Here is a 12964-nt window from a genome sequence, read left to right as displayed (position 1 = left end):
ATGCCTCAGACTCACCCAGGACAACAAGTGGCCCTGGGAACAGGAGGGCCACGTGCACAGGATGGAATCAGCCCTTCCCTCCCACGGTGCAGAGGCCTCACGTACAACTCAACTACAAAACCCTCAGAAGAGAACCTGGGGGAAGCCAAACCACTGGCTTTGGCCGTGGTTCCTTGGCTCAGGTCGAGAGAGAGAGAGAGAGAGAGAGAGAGAAGAGAGAGAGAGAGAGAGAGAAATGGGTGCGCTGACTCAGCAGAACCGAGTCCGCTGGGAGCGGGCGCCGTCCCCAGCCCGGGGGGCAGAGAACGTTAAAGCTACTGTGCGTCAAAGGCCACCCGACAGGCCCCAGGCCACCTGAAGAACACGAGGACGCCTCTGCTGGCCACGTGGGATCTGGTGTGTGAAACCAGGTGTGGATTCGGACGCGTGGTCACAGGTGAGGAGCGCAGCGACAGCAAGGCCCACTGACACCCGTTCAACGGAGACGCAGAGGACCGCGAGCTCCTGGCCAGTCGCCGGGTTTCTAATCAAAGGCCCAGGAGACTCGGCCTGTGTTCAGCAGGAGGCTGCCGACGAGGATGCGGGGACAGCGTGGCGGGTCCCCGAAGAACTAGTGACAGAATCACACGTGCCGCTCCCGGAACACACCGGGAAGGACCCGAGCATGGACTCCAAGAGCCACTGGTGTGCCCGTGTCCCCAGCAGCGCGGGTCACACCCGCCCAACAGGTGGAAGCCACAAGGGCCCACAGGTGACCAAGGTGACCAACACGATGTGGGGTGGGCGTGGGCAGACTGCTGGTCAGCCTCCAGAGGGAGGGACGCTCGGACGCGCAGCACAGAGGCCCTGAGGACACGGCGCTAAGTGAAAAGCCACCAAGGAGCACAGTGAGGCCCCAGGCGTCTCCGGAGGCTGAGGGCCGGGCAGCTGCTGTCCCTGAGCAGGGGCTTCGGTTTTGCAAGACGGAAGGTTCTGGAGCCGGTGAGGGTGCTGGGCCGTACGCTGAAGGGCAGTTAGGACAGCAAATCTCGTGTCACTGTATTTTGCCACAATTTTGGGGGAGTCCCTGGGGGTGGCATTTGGCCTTGGCCTGGCGAGACTCCCAAGGCCCAGGAGGAGCAGGCTCCACGCTGGGCCCCATGGCACCCGCTCCCTACTCTCAGAGGGGTGAGGTGTGGGGACTCCCATGGCCGGGGGGTGGGATCAACCCAGGCGGAACCCAGCTCTTGCCGTGGGGCTCACACGACCTCATGTCCTCTTTGTGACCTGTGTCACCAGAACTTAAGAATGGGCACCCTGGATATCATCGGTGTGCGAGTCCTGGCCCCCATCCCACCACCCCATGTGGAGGCCGGGTGCTGCCCCTGCCCTGAGCCCCACCTGGCCACGTCCACTCCGATCGGAGGCGCCACAATCACGACACCCACAGAGGGAGGGGACCGATCATCTCCATCGTCTCCTGCGTAATGCTTGATGCTAACCTGTGTCCCCAGTCGTCCTAGCCAGTGGTGTTTGGGGACACGGTCATTCTCGACCTGGGACCAGGAACACTCTGTAAGGTGGGGGACACTGACAAACCTCTCCTCTCCCCAATTCTCCACGTGAAGCTGGGACGCTAGGGCTGCATCCGGGAGATGACACCTCATTTCCTGAAGGTCACTGGCACAGCCCAGAGGTCAGAGTCAAGGAGTCCCCGGTGGGCTCCGTGCCAGCTGCCCACAGCCGCGTGACCCTGGTCCAGCCTGGGTTTCCACAGCTGTGCCGCGAGGACCATGCCCTTCCCCACCAGGGTGACTGAGGGAGCCGGATTGAGAGTGGCGTTGAACGTCCTTCTCACCGCACCAGGCCAGGGCCGGGAGAGCGGGGAGGAGAGGGTGACTAGGGCGTGTCACCAGGCGCATAACTGCTGGGGACAGCGAGAACCTTGTCCTGCTGGGGAACCCCGGAGGCCTCCTGGTGACACCCCCGGGCGGAGCTGGGCACTCACACACTCCCCCGTCAGTCAGGAGCTGGGGGCAGTGGCCGGGGCAGGCTCTAGGCTGGCGATAGCACGTGTCGTTTGATAAGAATAATCATATTTTGAAAAGGAGCTTGTTTATCTTGCACGACTGTCAGGAGGATCAAACAAAATGAGAATTAATGACCACAGCCACCACCTCGCAGTCCCCGAGGTCCTGGGAGAAGCCAGCCCTCTCCCAGGGCTTTATGCACATTGAGGCCTTGACCTCTGTGGGGCTCTGAGGAGCCGCACAGGGAGCTGCGACAGGGAACAGAGGAGCCGACCCCGAACCTGGACTGTGCAGCTCTGACCTCAGGGCCCCCACGAAGGACGTCATGAGTGTGCACAGGACACCCAGGGCTGGGTAGGCAGTTGGTGCCTAATGCGTGCTTGTTCTCTTCCAGTTAATTGAGCTCTGGCGAGCCGCTCCCTGCTGCCTTTCGCTTCCCAAGCATTTCCACGGCCTCCAGCCCGGGCGCTGGGGCCTCTCCAAGCCCCTGAGAGACCAAGCGCCAACGCACGTCCTGGCCAAGTGTCCTGGGGGACGGAGACCCCGAAGCCTCTGTGGGGTGGTGCTAGGGGTCAGAAGGGCCTGGGGATAGCCCTGGACCTTTCCCTGATTTGCCATGTGACCCAGGTAGGTCACGGAAGCACCTGGGGCCTCCGGGTGTCCCTGATCAAATGACGTCATGGGTTTATGGAGCCTGGCTTCGAAACCCCCACAGGCCATCCCAAGTCACCCTTGGGACAGCCCTGGGGGTGGGCTTGTCATCACTCCCGTGTACACTTAGGTGGTCAAACGCGGGGCTGGGGACACACAGTCTGCCTTCCGAATCTCTGCCCGATCGTCCCCCAATGCAAACAGCCATCTGGGAGGTGCGGGGCAGCAAGAGCCTGGGCTGGGTGACTCAGAGCCCCAGGGCCCCTCATTTCTCCTGAGAATCAAGCATGAACCCCCGGCTCAGGCCAAGGAGGCCGCAGAAGAAGCAGGGGACCCCAAGGGACCACGGACGGTGACCCCACAGTCAGCGCCAGGGCACGTCGGCTGCCGAGCGGAGTTGGGGAGGACCTGCCGGCTCGCTGCTGCCCGCCGGGGCGGCCAGGGCCAGGCCCGGGGAGCGGCTCTGGATGGACTTTTTTTCTCTAAATGGCCCCATGGCTGCCTCTCCCTAGTTCCCACTTCACGGTAGGAAACTGAGACGCAGAGGACGAGAGGGACTTGTCCAAAGTCACACTCCTGGGAAGAGGAGTTGTCCTCAGAGCTGATGTGGGCGACCCAGGCCACCACAGGACACCGTCCCTGAGCAGGACTCCCACCTTTAAACACAACCACAGAGACCCGACCCAGGCGCTCCCTAGTTCCGAGTTCCACTCACTGAAATCTCACTGCCCCGTCCGTCCCCACAGCCCCGAGGTGGCAGGGCTCAGGGGGTGAGCTCAGAGGCCTTAAACGCCCTGCCCCAGTTTCCAGGGCTCAGGAGCACGGGCCTGGGGACCAGAGGAACGTGGACCAACCCGGCTCTGCGCTCGCACTCACTCCTTGATGAGCGTTCACTGAAGGCTGAGCTGAGCGAGCTCGGGCGAGTGGCCTCCGCTCCCGCAGGAGGGTCTTGGCCTCACTGATCAAACGCTTCCTTCCCTTGTCTGGAAGAGCTCAAGGCCTGCTTTCCCAGCTTCCCCTACAGCTAAAGCACGAGCGTGCGGCCTGATCCTGGTCAACAGGATTGTCACGAAAGTCTGCTAGGATGCTCCAGGGAAAGATCTCCCCCCAAGGAAAAATAGTGGAGAAAATGCCCCTCTTCCTGGGTAGGACATCATTGGGTCTACATTTGAGGACTAGAACTGGGCAGCCATCTTGTGATGTGAGGCTTCCAGCTGAGGACCAAGTCATGGGCAGGGGAGGGAGGAGTAGAGTCTAGAACCCTGAGGGCATCGTGGAGCCAACAACTCCGCCCTACCCCAGTCACCCTGGAAAGTGGGCTACACGGGATGATTCACCTCCTCTTTCCTAGGGAAGCCGCCTGGACTTTTCCATTCTGTTACTTACAGCCCAGAGCAGCCCTGCTGGGCGCAGCACCTGACCGGCTCGCTGGAAGGATTTCGGTGAGACCGCGCACACGACGTCCCACGGACCGCGCCCCGGCACCATCAACAGGAGCTACTCTAGAAACCTGGGACTCCAGAGAAGGCAGACGCTCAGGGCCGGTCCAGTGGGTGCCCCTCGCCCCACCGAGGGAAGCCTGGAGTTCTCCCAGAAAGCCCAAGTCCAGTGGCGGCCCAGCACCTCCACAGGGACACGGGGTGGGGCTGACCCCTCCACGCAGGAACCATCAAGCGCCTTCTGCCTAATGGGTTTTGATTTTTGCTCCCCTGACGGAGCAGCGGAGGCCTGTGCTCTCCTTTGCCAGAACGTCCCATCAATTATTAACGCCGGCTCCGCCTTCCTGGTCCTGCGGGCGGAAGGAGCGGGTCTGGGGCCACCCAGCCCACCCGCCCCGAGGAAGGGGAAGGGCTCTGCTCTCCTCACCCCAACACCACCTGCTCTGCCAGGTGCTGGGCTGAGCCTCGACAGTGTGGAGGCCGCAAGCTGGGCCAAGGTGGGGGGTGGGGGGAAGGCAGGGGAGGTGGGGGAGGGGAGGGGAAGTGGGGTGGGGGAGGGGAGAGGAGGTGGGGTGGGGGAGGGGAAGGTGAGGGTGCGGGTGGGGGGGTGGGAGAGTTGAAGAAACCTCCCAAGGTCCGAGGCTGGGGAGATGGCGGAGCTGGCCTAGAGAGAGAGTCTATCCTTGTCCTTCAGCATGGGACATGTGGCCACATCTGCACCTCACAGTCCCCTGGGAATGACCCCCCACTTGTCTCCATTTGTGGCCTCTGAGAAAGGCCATGGTCCTCCCTGTTGTGACAGGCCAGGTGTCCCATCTGGGGGGCTGAGGCAGGCCAAAGGCCCAGAGGACACGCTCGCCCACATCGCCCACAGGCGGGCAGTGAGGTCGGCGGGTTCCCAGACCCGACACAGCGGCCATGGGCCGCCATTTACTCACTCCCAGGCAGCTCCTTGGAGCAGCTCTTTGGAGCGCCTCTGGGCCAGGCACCGCAACGCCCGCTGGGAACCAGGCGGTGCATGGACTCCATGGCGCTCACACTCCTGTGAGTGTGAAACAGACACAGGGAAGCAAACACGATTCAAAGGTGCACAAGGCCCAGGCAGGAAAGACAGCATGGTGCAGCCGAGTGAGGGGAGGGGCCTCGATGGACAGGAGTCAAGAAAGGCCTTCTGTGGCCACTGCTCAAGTGGAGAATGAGGGCCAACAGCTGGCTGTGGAACAGGCTGGGGCAGCACATCACAGGCAGCGGGAGCAGCAGGTGCAAAGGCCCTGAGGTAGGATAAGGCCTGGCCTGGGTGGGAACAGCAAGGAGGTCAGTGGGACCAGAATTGAATGGACTAGAGGAGAATGGAGGACATGAGCTCAGAAAGGTCCCGAGGACCAGACTCTATAGGCCCTCGAATGCCGTGACGGAGTCTCAATTTTATTCTGAATAGCTGGGAAACCTCGGGAGGATTTTAAATAGATGAATAATGTGATCCAATTTACATTTTGAAAAGTTCACTTTGGCGGTTGTGTGGGGAATGGCTTGCAGGGGGCAAAAGTGGAAGCAGGGAAACCGGGGAGGAGGCTGAGGTACTTAATCATGTGGAAGGAACAGGGTGTTCAAAGTCACACTTGGGTTTGAATTTCTGGCTACTCCTCTTAGCCTGCTGTGTGACCTTAGGCAAGTGACTTCGCCTTTCTGAGCCCCACTATGTGTTAGGTATTTGCTCAGTGGCAGTCAGGAACCTACACTAGAGACAGTGGGCCTGACCACCTTCCTTCCTTCAGCCTGGCTGCAGAAAATCCTAGACGGTCCATCTGCCAGGAATGTGAACTGACAGCCCAGTGTGGGATCATGGAGAGGTCACCGAGCTCGTCCCCGTGGTGAGCGGATTAGCCCGAGGGAGAGGAGAGGCTGTCTGTACCCAAACATCGCCTCCTGAAGCCGGAGCGCCTGTGCCCTGCCAGATGGCAGCACCAACGTGCCCTTTGCCTGCTTCTTCCCAAGAGGGAGGGCACCGCCCATCTCCTGCCCCTTGATCTCACGTCTTGGGACAGAGCGGGGAGGAGGGAGCGCTGCTGGCACGTCCAGGGTGTGCAGTGGTGGGACCTGTGTCAGGCCTGGAAATAGCAAAATAAGTCTGTTGATCCTAAGCCGGTTAGGGGTGGGGGCCTCTGTGCTAAGAGGGAGGCTTTCTGGACACGGAACCGGGGGCAGGATTACGGCCAGCGGCCGCCCACAGCTTCCGGGGAAAGTCAGGTCTGGGAACCTCCCTGTCCTTTCTAGGGTCCATGGGCAAGGCTCCTCCCGCCTTCCCGGGGGCCGCCCTCTCCCACGGCGTCTCCTGGGGCAGCCAGACCTGGGAAAGGACCCACACAGTCCTCTTCAGGCCAGGGGCCAGTGAGGGGCTAACTGAGTGACCCCAGGCGGAGAGCTTATGCTGGATGGTCCCCAGCTCATAAGTCACACTGAACTCGAGGACGTCCCCTCCCCCTTTCCTTGTGCCATGAATCTGTTTTCCTGCGCCCCCCCCCCCCCAGTGCATCATCTTCCCCCAGCCCAACCTTGCTGGATCTCACCATCAGCCTCTCCCTCTCCTGGACCCCGCAGTCATGAGCACCCTGTGATCATCTACCCCATGCCCTGCCCGCCGGCCACAGGAGGACAGGCCCCAGTTCTCCAGGCACCCTGAATCCCTGCCAGACTCAGATGAGCTGCCCAGCAGCCGGTCACCACATGCCCTGCCCTGGCCCCTGCCCCTGCCATTCCCAGTTCCTTGGACTTCCACGGTCACCAGGCAGCCCACGGGGCGGGATCAGACGCCTCCCTGCCCCTTCCTCCGCTTTCTCTCCAACTTTGAAATGCACCCCCTCCTCCAGCAGCCAAGGCACCTTTACACGCTGCATCAAACCACCGCGGGAAGAAACTCACCAAACACAGAAATGAAGAAAGAGCCAGCAGCCCTGTCCACAGGCCCACGCCAGCCGCGGGCCCGGTGTCGTCCACCCACCCCTCAGTGTCCCTTGGCCGCATTTTCCTTAATTCTGCTAAGACCACCCGGCAGAATCTCTGCATCCTCCAACACACCTGGCAGCTGCTTTTATTTCTTCCTGGGGCAAGAGGGGTTGCCAGGAGCTGCCTTCTCCAGCCTGGGCTTGGGACTTAAGGGAACCAGACCCAACTCTGCCGGGCCCAGCAAGCTCCATTTCCTTCCGAGCCCCTGCTTTCTGGCTGTGGCTCTGTATAAACCCTGTGAATCACTCCCCCAACAAGGTGGGCCGACACAGGACCGAAACATCAAAGGCCAGGCCATCAGTGCCCTTAGGAGAAGTCAGAGGGTGTGGGTCCTCACCTCTGGGACTCGGCCAGAGCCCCTCTCCTACTGGGCTTCATCGTGGGGAAGGCCGCGGCGTCCCCAGTCATGGCCCTCGCCTGGGTTGAGTGCCCAGGCCCCCAGTCCGGGACCCCAGCCTCACCTTGGCCGCCACCGAGGAGTTGGGCTTCTCCAGCAGGTCCCAGAGCTTCTTCCTCTTCTCGGCGCAGCACGTGTTGTCGAACTCCTCGCCCTCGCGCTCGCGCAGCGTCTCGGCCTCGCGCTTGAGCTCCTCGTTCATCTGCTCCTTCTTCTGGTGGTAGCGGGCCTGGCAGCAGGACTCCAGGTAGATCTCGTCGATGCCCCAGTAGTCCAGCTCCTGGCTGAAGCTCAGCGCACACATCTCCTCCATCATGTGCAGCCGCCCGGTGCGGTAGAAGTTGAGGATGGAGGTGAAGGCGCCCGGGTGGCGGTCGAAGAAGTACTCGTTGTCGTCGAGGCTGTAGTCGTCGCACACCTCCAGCAGCGAGTCGTGTGTGTTGCAGTCCCGGAGCTTGCCCAGCCGAGTGCGGGGCAGGCGGTCCAGGGTGCGCCAGAGCACCTCGTGCGCCAGCCCCCCGACGTTGAGGCGGACGCGCCGCGAGCACGCCTTGCTCCGCACGATCTCCATGGGCTCGGGCGGCAGCGAGCTGGTGGAGCGGGAGCCATGCTTCGTCATGCCCGCCGGCATCGCTGGTCCGGCCGCCCCCGCCCCCCCTGCCCCCCCAGGCCGCTGTCACTGGACGGCAAGGCCCTCTGCCGCGGGGGAGGGGGGCAGGGAGCGCTGTGGGCTGCTGGGGTGCAGGGGTTCGCGCGGGCGGGCGTCACGGCCGCCTTCTCACCTCCATCCCGACGGCTGCAAGGCAGAAAGCGAAAGCGGACGCGGGTCAGCAAACCCGGAGCTGGGCATGGCTCCTCCCCGCCTTGCCACTGGGGTCCCCGCAGACCTTGACCTTCGCGGTTTAAGCGGCTCAAGGGGGTAGGACGGCTGGACGCTGTCCCTCCCGCCGGTGCTGAAGTCCGACCCACCCCATGGACGGAGGGAGGAGCCGCCCTGGGGGCGGGGAGAGAGCCCCAGGAGGAGCCCCTGGACCCCCGGAAGCCCTACCCCGGGCTTCCGCGGCCCTGGAGCGACCTAGCCACTCGGGGCGCTGTCCGCCCCGTCGAGTGCTGAAACTCCCTTCCCTGTGGGTCTCTTGTTTGAGTCCTGAACCTGGCCCCGCAATGTGGAGGGGGGGGAACAGCATGAAAAACTTTCTTCCTTCCTTCCTTCCTTTTTAAAATGACTTCTCATCTTCCACCTTCCTTTGCTGGAGATAACCAGGATGGGGGCAGGGGAATGGCAGAGGGTTTGCTTTTTCTAAATCTTTAAAGATCTGGGGGAGATTCTGGGGACTTCCAGATGCCCACCTGTCAGAGGTCACCGTGGGCAGCGTGTTCACCTGTCCCTCTGCCCCGGAGCGACCCCTCTGCACATATCACCGGGGCACCTCGGGAGGTCGCTCGGGCGACTGGGTGGGCCCGCAAGACGCAAAGCCAAACCCCTTGCGGGGTTCCGCCCCTCCCTCTGCGCCCCCTACCCCACCGCAGGAGGGGCACGAGGAGTGCTCGGAATCCGCCTGCTCCATCCTCCCCTCGCTGCTGCTGCTGCTCCTCCTCCTCCTCCTCCTCCTCCTCCTCCTCCTCCTCCTCCTCCTCGCTCCTCTCCTGCGATGGCTTTTTATAACTCCGGGTTCTGCGCCTTTCCCCGGGCTTGGAAGGGAAGGGGTGGGGGAGGTGGGAGGCGGGGAAAGGAGCTGAATTTTCTGGCCTTTCAAAACGTGCCCTCCTTCCGCCGCTCACTGGTGATTTCGGGGGGTTCCCCGAGCCCACAGCATGTGGGGCACACGCCCTCACCCCTCGCCCCAGAATGGGGATCGCGCGTCGCCTCGGGCCCCAGCCCTTGCCCGCCCCCCACCCCCAGCTTGGAGCCGCGGAGCCCGGGCAGACCAACAGGCCGAGCCGCGGCAGGCGAGCCCCCTGCCCGTGTCCCCCCGTCCCCGCGCCGCCCGCGCGCCCCAACACTCACCCCCAGGGCGGCCGCCTCCCGGGGCCAGGGACCGCGCATCGTCCCGGCCGCCCGGGCGCCCCCGCCCGCGGGCAGCGGCGGTCCCGGGGCCGGGCTGGGCCCGGCCTACCCCGGCCGGGCAGGCGACGCGCCGGGGCTGCAGGCGCCGCGGAGCCGGGCGCGCTCTCCGAGGCAGGGGGCGCGGGCGGGCGCGGGGCGCGCGGCGGGCAGGACCGCGGTCGGGCGGCGCCTCCGCCACCTCCCGCTCCTCTCGCTCGCCCGCGGCGGCGGCGGCTGCCTGGGCGAGATCAACAAGTCGGGCTGAGCTTCGGCGCCGCGCTCGCCGCGATTCTGTCCCGCACTTCGGAGCGCCGGGAGTGGGCACCGAGGCGGGACGGCGCCACCTGCGGGTCGGAAGCGCGCACGCCGCTTAACTCCTCCCTGCCCGGGCCGCCTGCCCGCGAGGCCGCGGGCGCGCGGGGGCCTGGGCCAAGCGCAGTCGCCGGGCCACCTGCCCTTCCCACCCCGCTATCTCCACAGCCTGCCCGCAGATCCCGCCTTCCCTCCTCCTGCCATCCCAGGGGCTGAGCGCCTACTGTGTGCAAGGCACCAACAGGCGTCTGGATACAGCTGTGAGCCAAACGCCAACATCCGGCCCCGTGGAGCTGCCTGGAGACAGACTATAAACAAAAGTGAATGAATGTGTCAGTCAGGAATCAGCGCAGCCGGAGAGCGAGCCGGGAGGGGGCTGGAGCTGGCGGGGAGGGCAATTTAAATAGCCCGGCTCTAGCCGGCTTGCATTCTAGATCCCCAAGGTCTAATTCCAGATCGGGATGAGATTCTAGTAGCGGAGGGTGGACATGAACACCACGAATCAACACGCAGCGTGGCCGCTGGTGGGACCTGCGGAGAGGAAACACTGAGCAAGCTGGAGCGCGCCAGCGAGCTGGGCTGCAGAGCCGGACTCCTTCCTCCAGTCTTGAAGTCGGACAGCTGGTTCCCGGGAGGTCCTGGCATGTCAAGCCCGGTGAAGGGCGCGTCTTCCCCTGGGGAGCCCTGTCCGGTGGGAAAGGATGCCCCAAACAACCGTAAACGGGGATACACCAGAGTCCGCCTGGAGAGGGCAGGGCCTGCGGCTGCCACAGCAGGCCAGCTGCTGGGGTTGCTGGTTTATTCTTTCACACACATATTTGCTGCCTGATGAATAAGTGCATGCTGGGGACACATCAGTGACACCCTGCACTAGTGGAGAAAAACGGAGCCAGACGTGGTGCCCCAAAGTCAGCCCCTTGCCCCCTCTGGCCCTTTTCCTCTCCTCCTTTCTCTGTGCACAGTGGGTGCACCGCAGGGTTGTATCTATTAGCCCATCCACTTCCCCTCAAGCCTCATCCTGATCCTTGTCCAAGGCACAGCCATCTTGTCTGCATGCATCTTCCCCTCTCCCTCCTCCGCCTTTGCCTCCTGGCCAAGCCCCCCGCCCCCCAAAGATCTGACATTTCATACACCGAATCCCGTCTCTTGTCTGCTCAAAACTGTCCCGGGATTTCCACTTGCTTTAGACTGGATCCGAAGCTTCTGACCTGGTGCTCTGACCCAGCCCGGCCCTCCCCTCAGCTGGTCGGCCTGGGGGAACCAGGGAACTAAAAGCAAATTTTTTTAAATGATAAAGAGTAAGACTTTGGTGAGTGTTTTAAAAGAAATTAGCTGCATGGTGGGGTGCAGCGGGATTATCTTGACCTGGGTGAACAGGAAGGGCCTCTTGGAGAAGGACAGGCACTTGGAAGATAGGAGGGCATGGCCGGGCGGAGGACGAGAGAAGCCCGTTCTGGGCAGAGGGTCCAGCAAGTGCGGTGCTCTGGGCGGGAGAGGGGGATGGATTGCAGGAGCAGCAAGACAAGTGGATGGAACAGAGGACGCAGGCGGGTCTCCACTGGGTCGTGAGGGCTTATGTGGCCATGGCCAGGACCTGGCTCTCACCCTGAGCCAGAGAGGGCCTTAGGCTGGACTGGAGAGCACCCCGGAGAGCACCCAGGGGACAGGGTGGGAGTGATGCCAGGGAGGAGTGGCTGGAGGTGTGGAGAGGGGCTCGGCTTGAATTTCCAAGGCGGCGCTCCCAGCATTTAGCTCTCAGTGTCCCTCTGGCTTCACGATGGCATTCCCAGGGTAAGGTGTGGCTCTCAACTGTCCCCACCCACTGAGCCAGACGGCTGAAGGTGACCCCCTCCCGGAGATCTGAGCATTTCCACAGGAGGCTGCAGAGAACAAAGCCTCCCTGTCTAGAGGGAAAAATTACTTGGGGATGGTGAAGTACCCAGACCACCGCAGCTTACAGCCACCCAGGTCCACCTAAATGTCACCAGAAGTGCCTGCCTTCCTCACTCCACGGAGCCAAGGTGTGGGCATGGAAGTTTGCTGGGCATCGACTACAAATAGCCCCTGGAGGCTCCAAGCAGATGAGGTGGCTTCCAGATGAGGAAACTGAAGCTCAGAGGTGGCGCCATCTCGCTGGCAGTGCCTGGCGCAGCCAGGAGGGAGACCTTGCCACCCGACACCAAATCACGGGGCCAGACCAGTACCAGCGCTGCCTCTGCAAAGCCCTCCGCCCATCAACTCGTGTGTTGTCTCATGGAATCACCCAGACATTTCCTGAGCGTCCATCTGGGCCTGGCATGGGCTTCGGTGCTGGGAATGGAGGGGGAAGAAACGGACAGGGTCGCGTCCTCATGGAACTACATTCCTCTCTGGCCAAGGCCAGGAGCCTGGAGGGAAAGTTGACACTCGGGGTTTTTTTCCTTCTGTTGTTCTATTCATTTATTTTTTCCCTTTCATCTCCCCTCCCTTCCCACCGCCTTCCCCACAGACAGCTCTTGTCCAGCACTGGCCGCGTTCTGTTGGTCTGGGTGAGTCCTGGAAGGGTGTGCTTGTCGTAATTTTGTGCCTGTGTCATCCTGTGGACACAGTGTGTGCCACAGCTCTCGGCCGATGGCTTATTGTCCTCCAAGAGCTGTCCGTGTTGCTGGGACTACGGCCATCCACTGTTCCCAGTGGCTGCACAGTTGTCCATGATGATATGTCCCCTCTTCACTGTCCACCGTCCCAAGACCCCGCAGAGGACCTTCAGCTCCAGACCCACAGACACACCTGCACAGCCCCTCCTACACGTCTGCCGTGGACCAGCCGACGGCTTTCAGAGGCTTTCAGAAGCATTTCCTGCGGGTTTGGAACGGATGCCCTCTGAGATGTGTCCACACTTAGCTGAGCTCACCCAGAGGTCCCTTGACGGTCTGCGTCTCTCCACAGGCTCAGGAGTCCCTACAGCTCAGGCTCTGCTAACGTTAGCTGTTACCCAGATATCTAAATTTTGACAGTCTAACATATGCAAAGTAACATCTCGGTGTATTTAAATTTGCATTTGTCTGATTACTAATGAGTCTGAATTCTCTTCTTAGGCTTGTTGTGCAGAAGTCTAACTGCCAGC

General features: G+C 62.3%; 1 protein-coding gene across 1 annotated transcript in view; it reads right to left on the bottom strand.

Moving 5' to 3' along the window:
• Kcnb1 (potassium voltage-gated channel subfamily B member 1) overlaps window positions 1-9553 on the bottom strand; it is a 78012-nt gene extending 68459 nt beyond the window's left edge. Inside the window, exons 1-2 of the mRNA XM_026391024.2 lie at window positions 9508-9553; window positions 7564-8295 (exon numbers count right to left, since the gene is read on the bottom strand). Coding sequence (XP_026246809.1) covers window positions 7564-8130 — 567 coding nt within the window. The 5' untranslated portion in view covers window positions 8131-8295; window positions 9508-9553. The remainder of the gene's footprint in view (window positions 1-7563; window positions 8296-9507) is intronic.
• Between the last annotated feature and the right edge of the window lie 3411 nt (window positions 9554-12964).

This window comes from Urocitellus parryii, chromosome 6, assembly GCF_045843805.1.
Source record: "Urocitellus parryii isolate mUroPar1 chromosome 6, mUroPar1.hap1, whole genome shotgun sequence".
Classification (NCBI taxonomy): Eukaryota; Metazoa; Chordata; class Mammalia; order Rodentia; family Sciuridae; genus Urocitellus; species Urocitellus parryii.
This window is presented reverse-complemented; position numbering and strand designations above follow the sequence as displayed.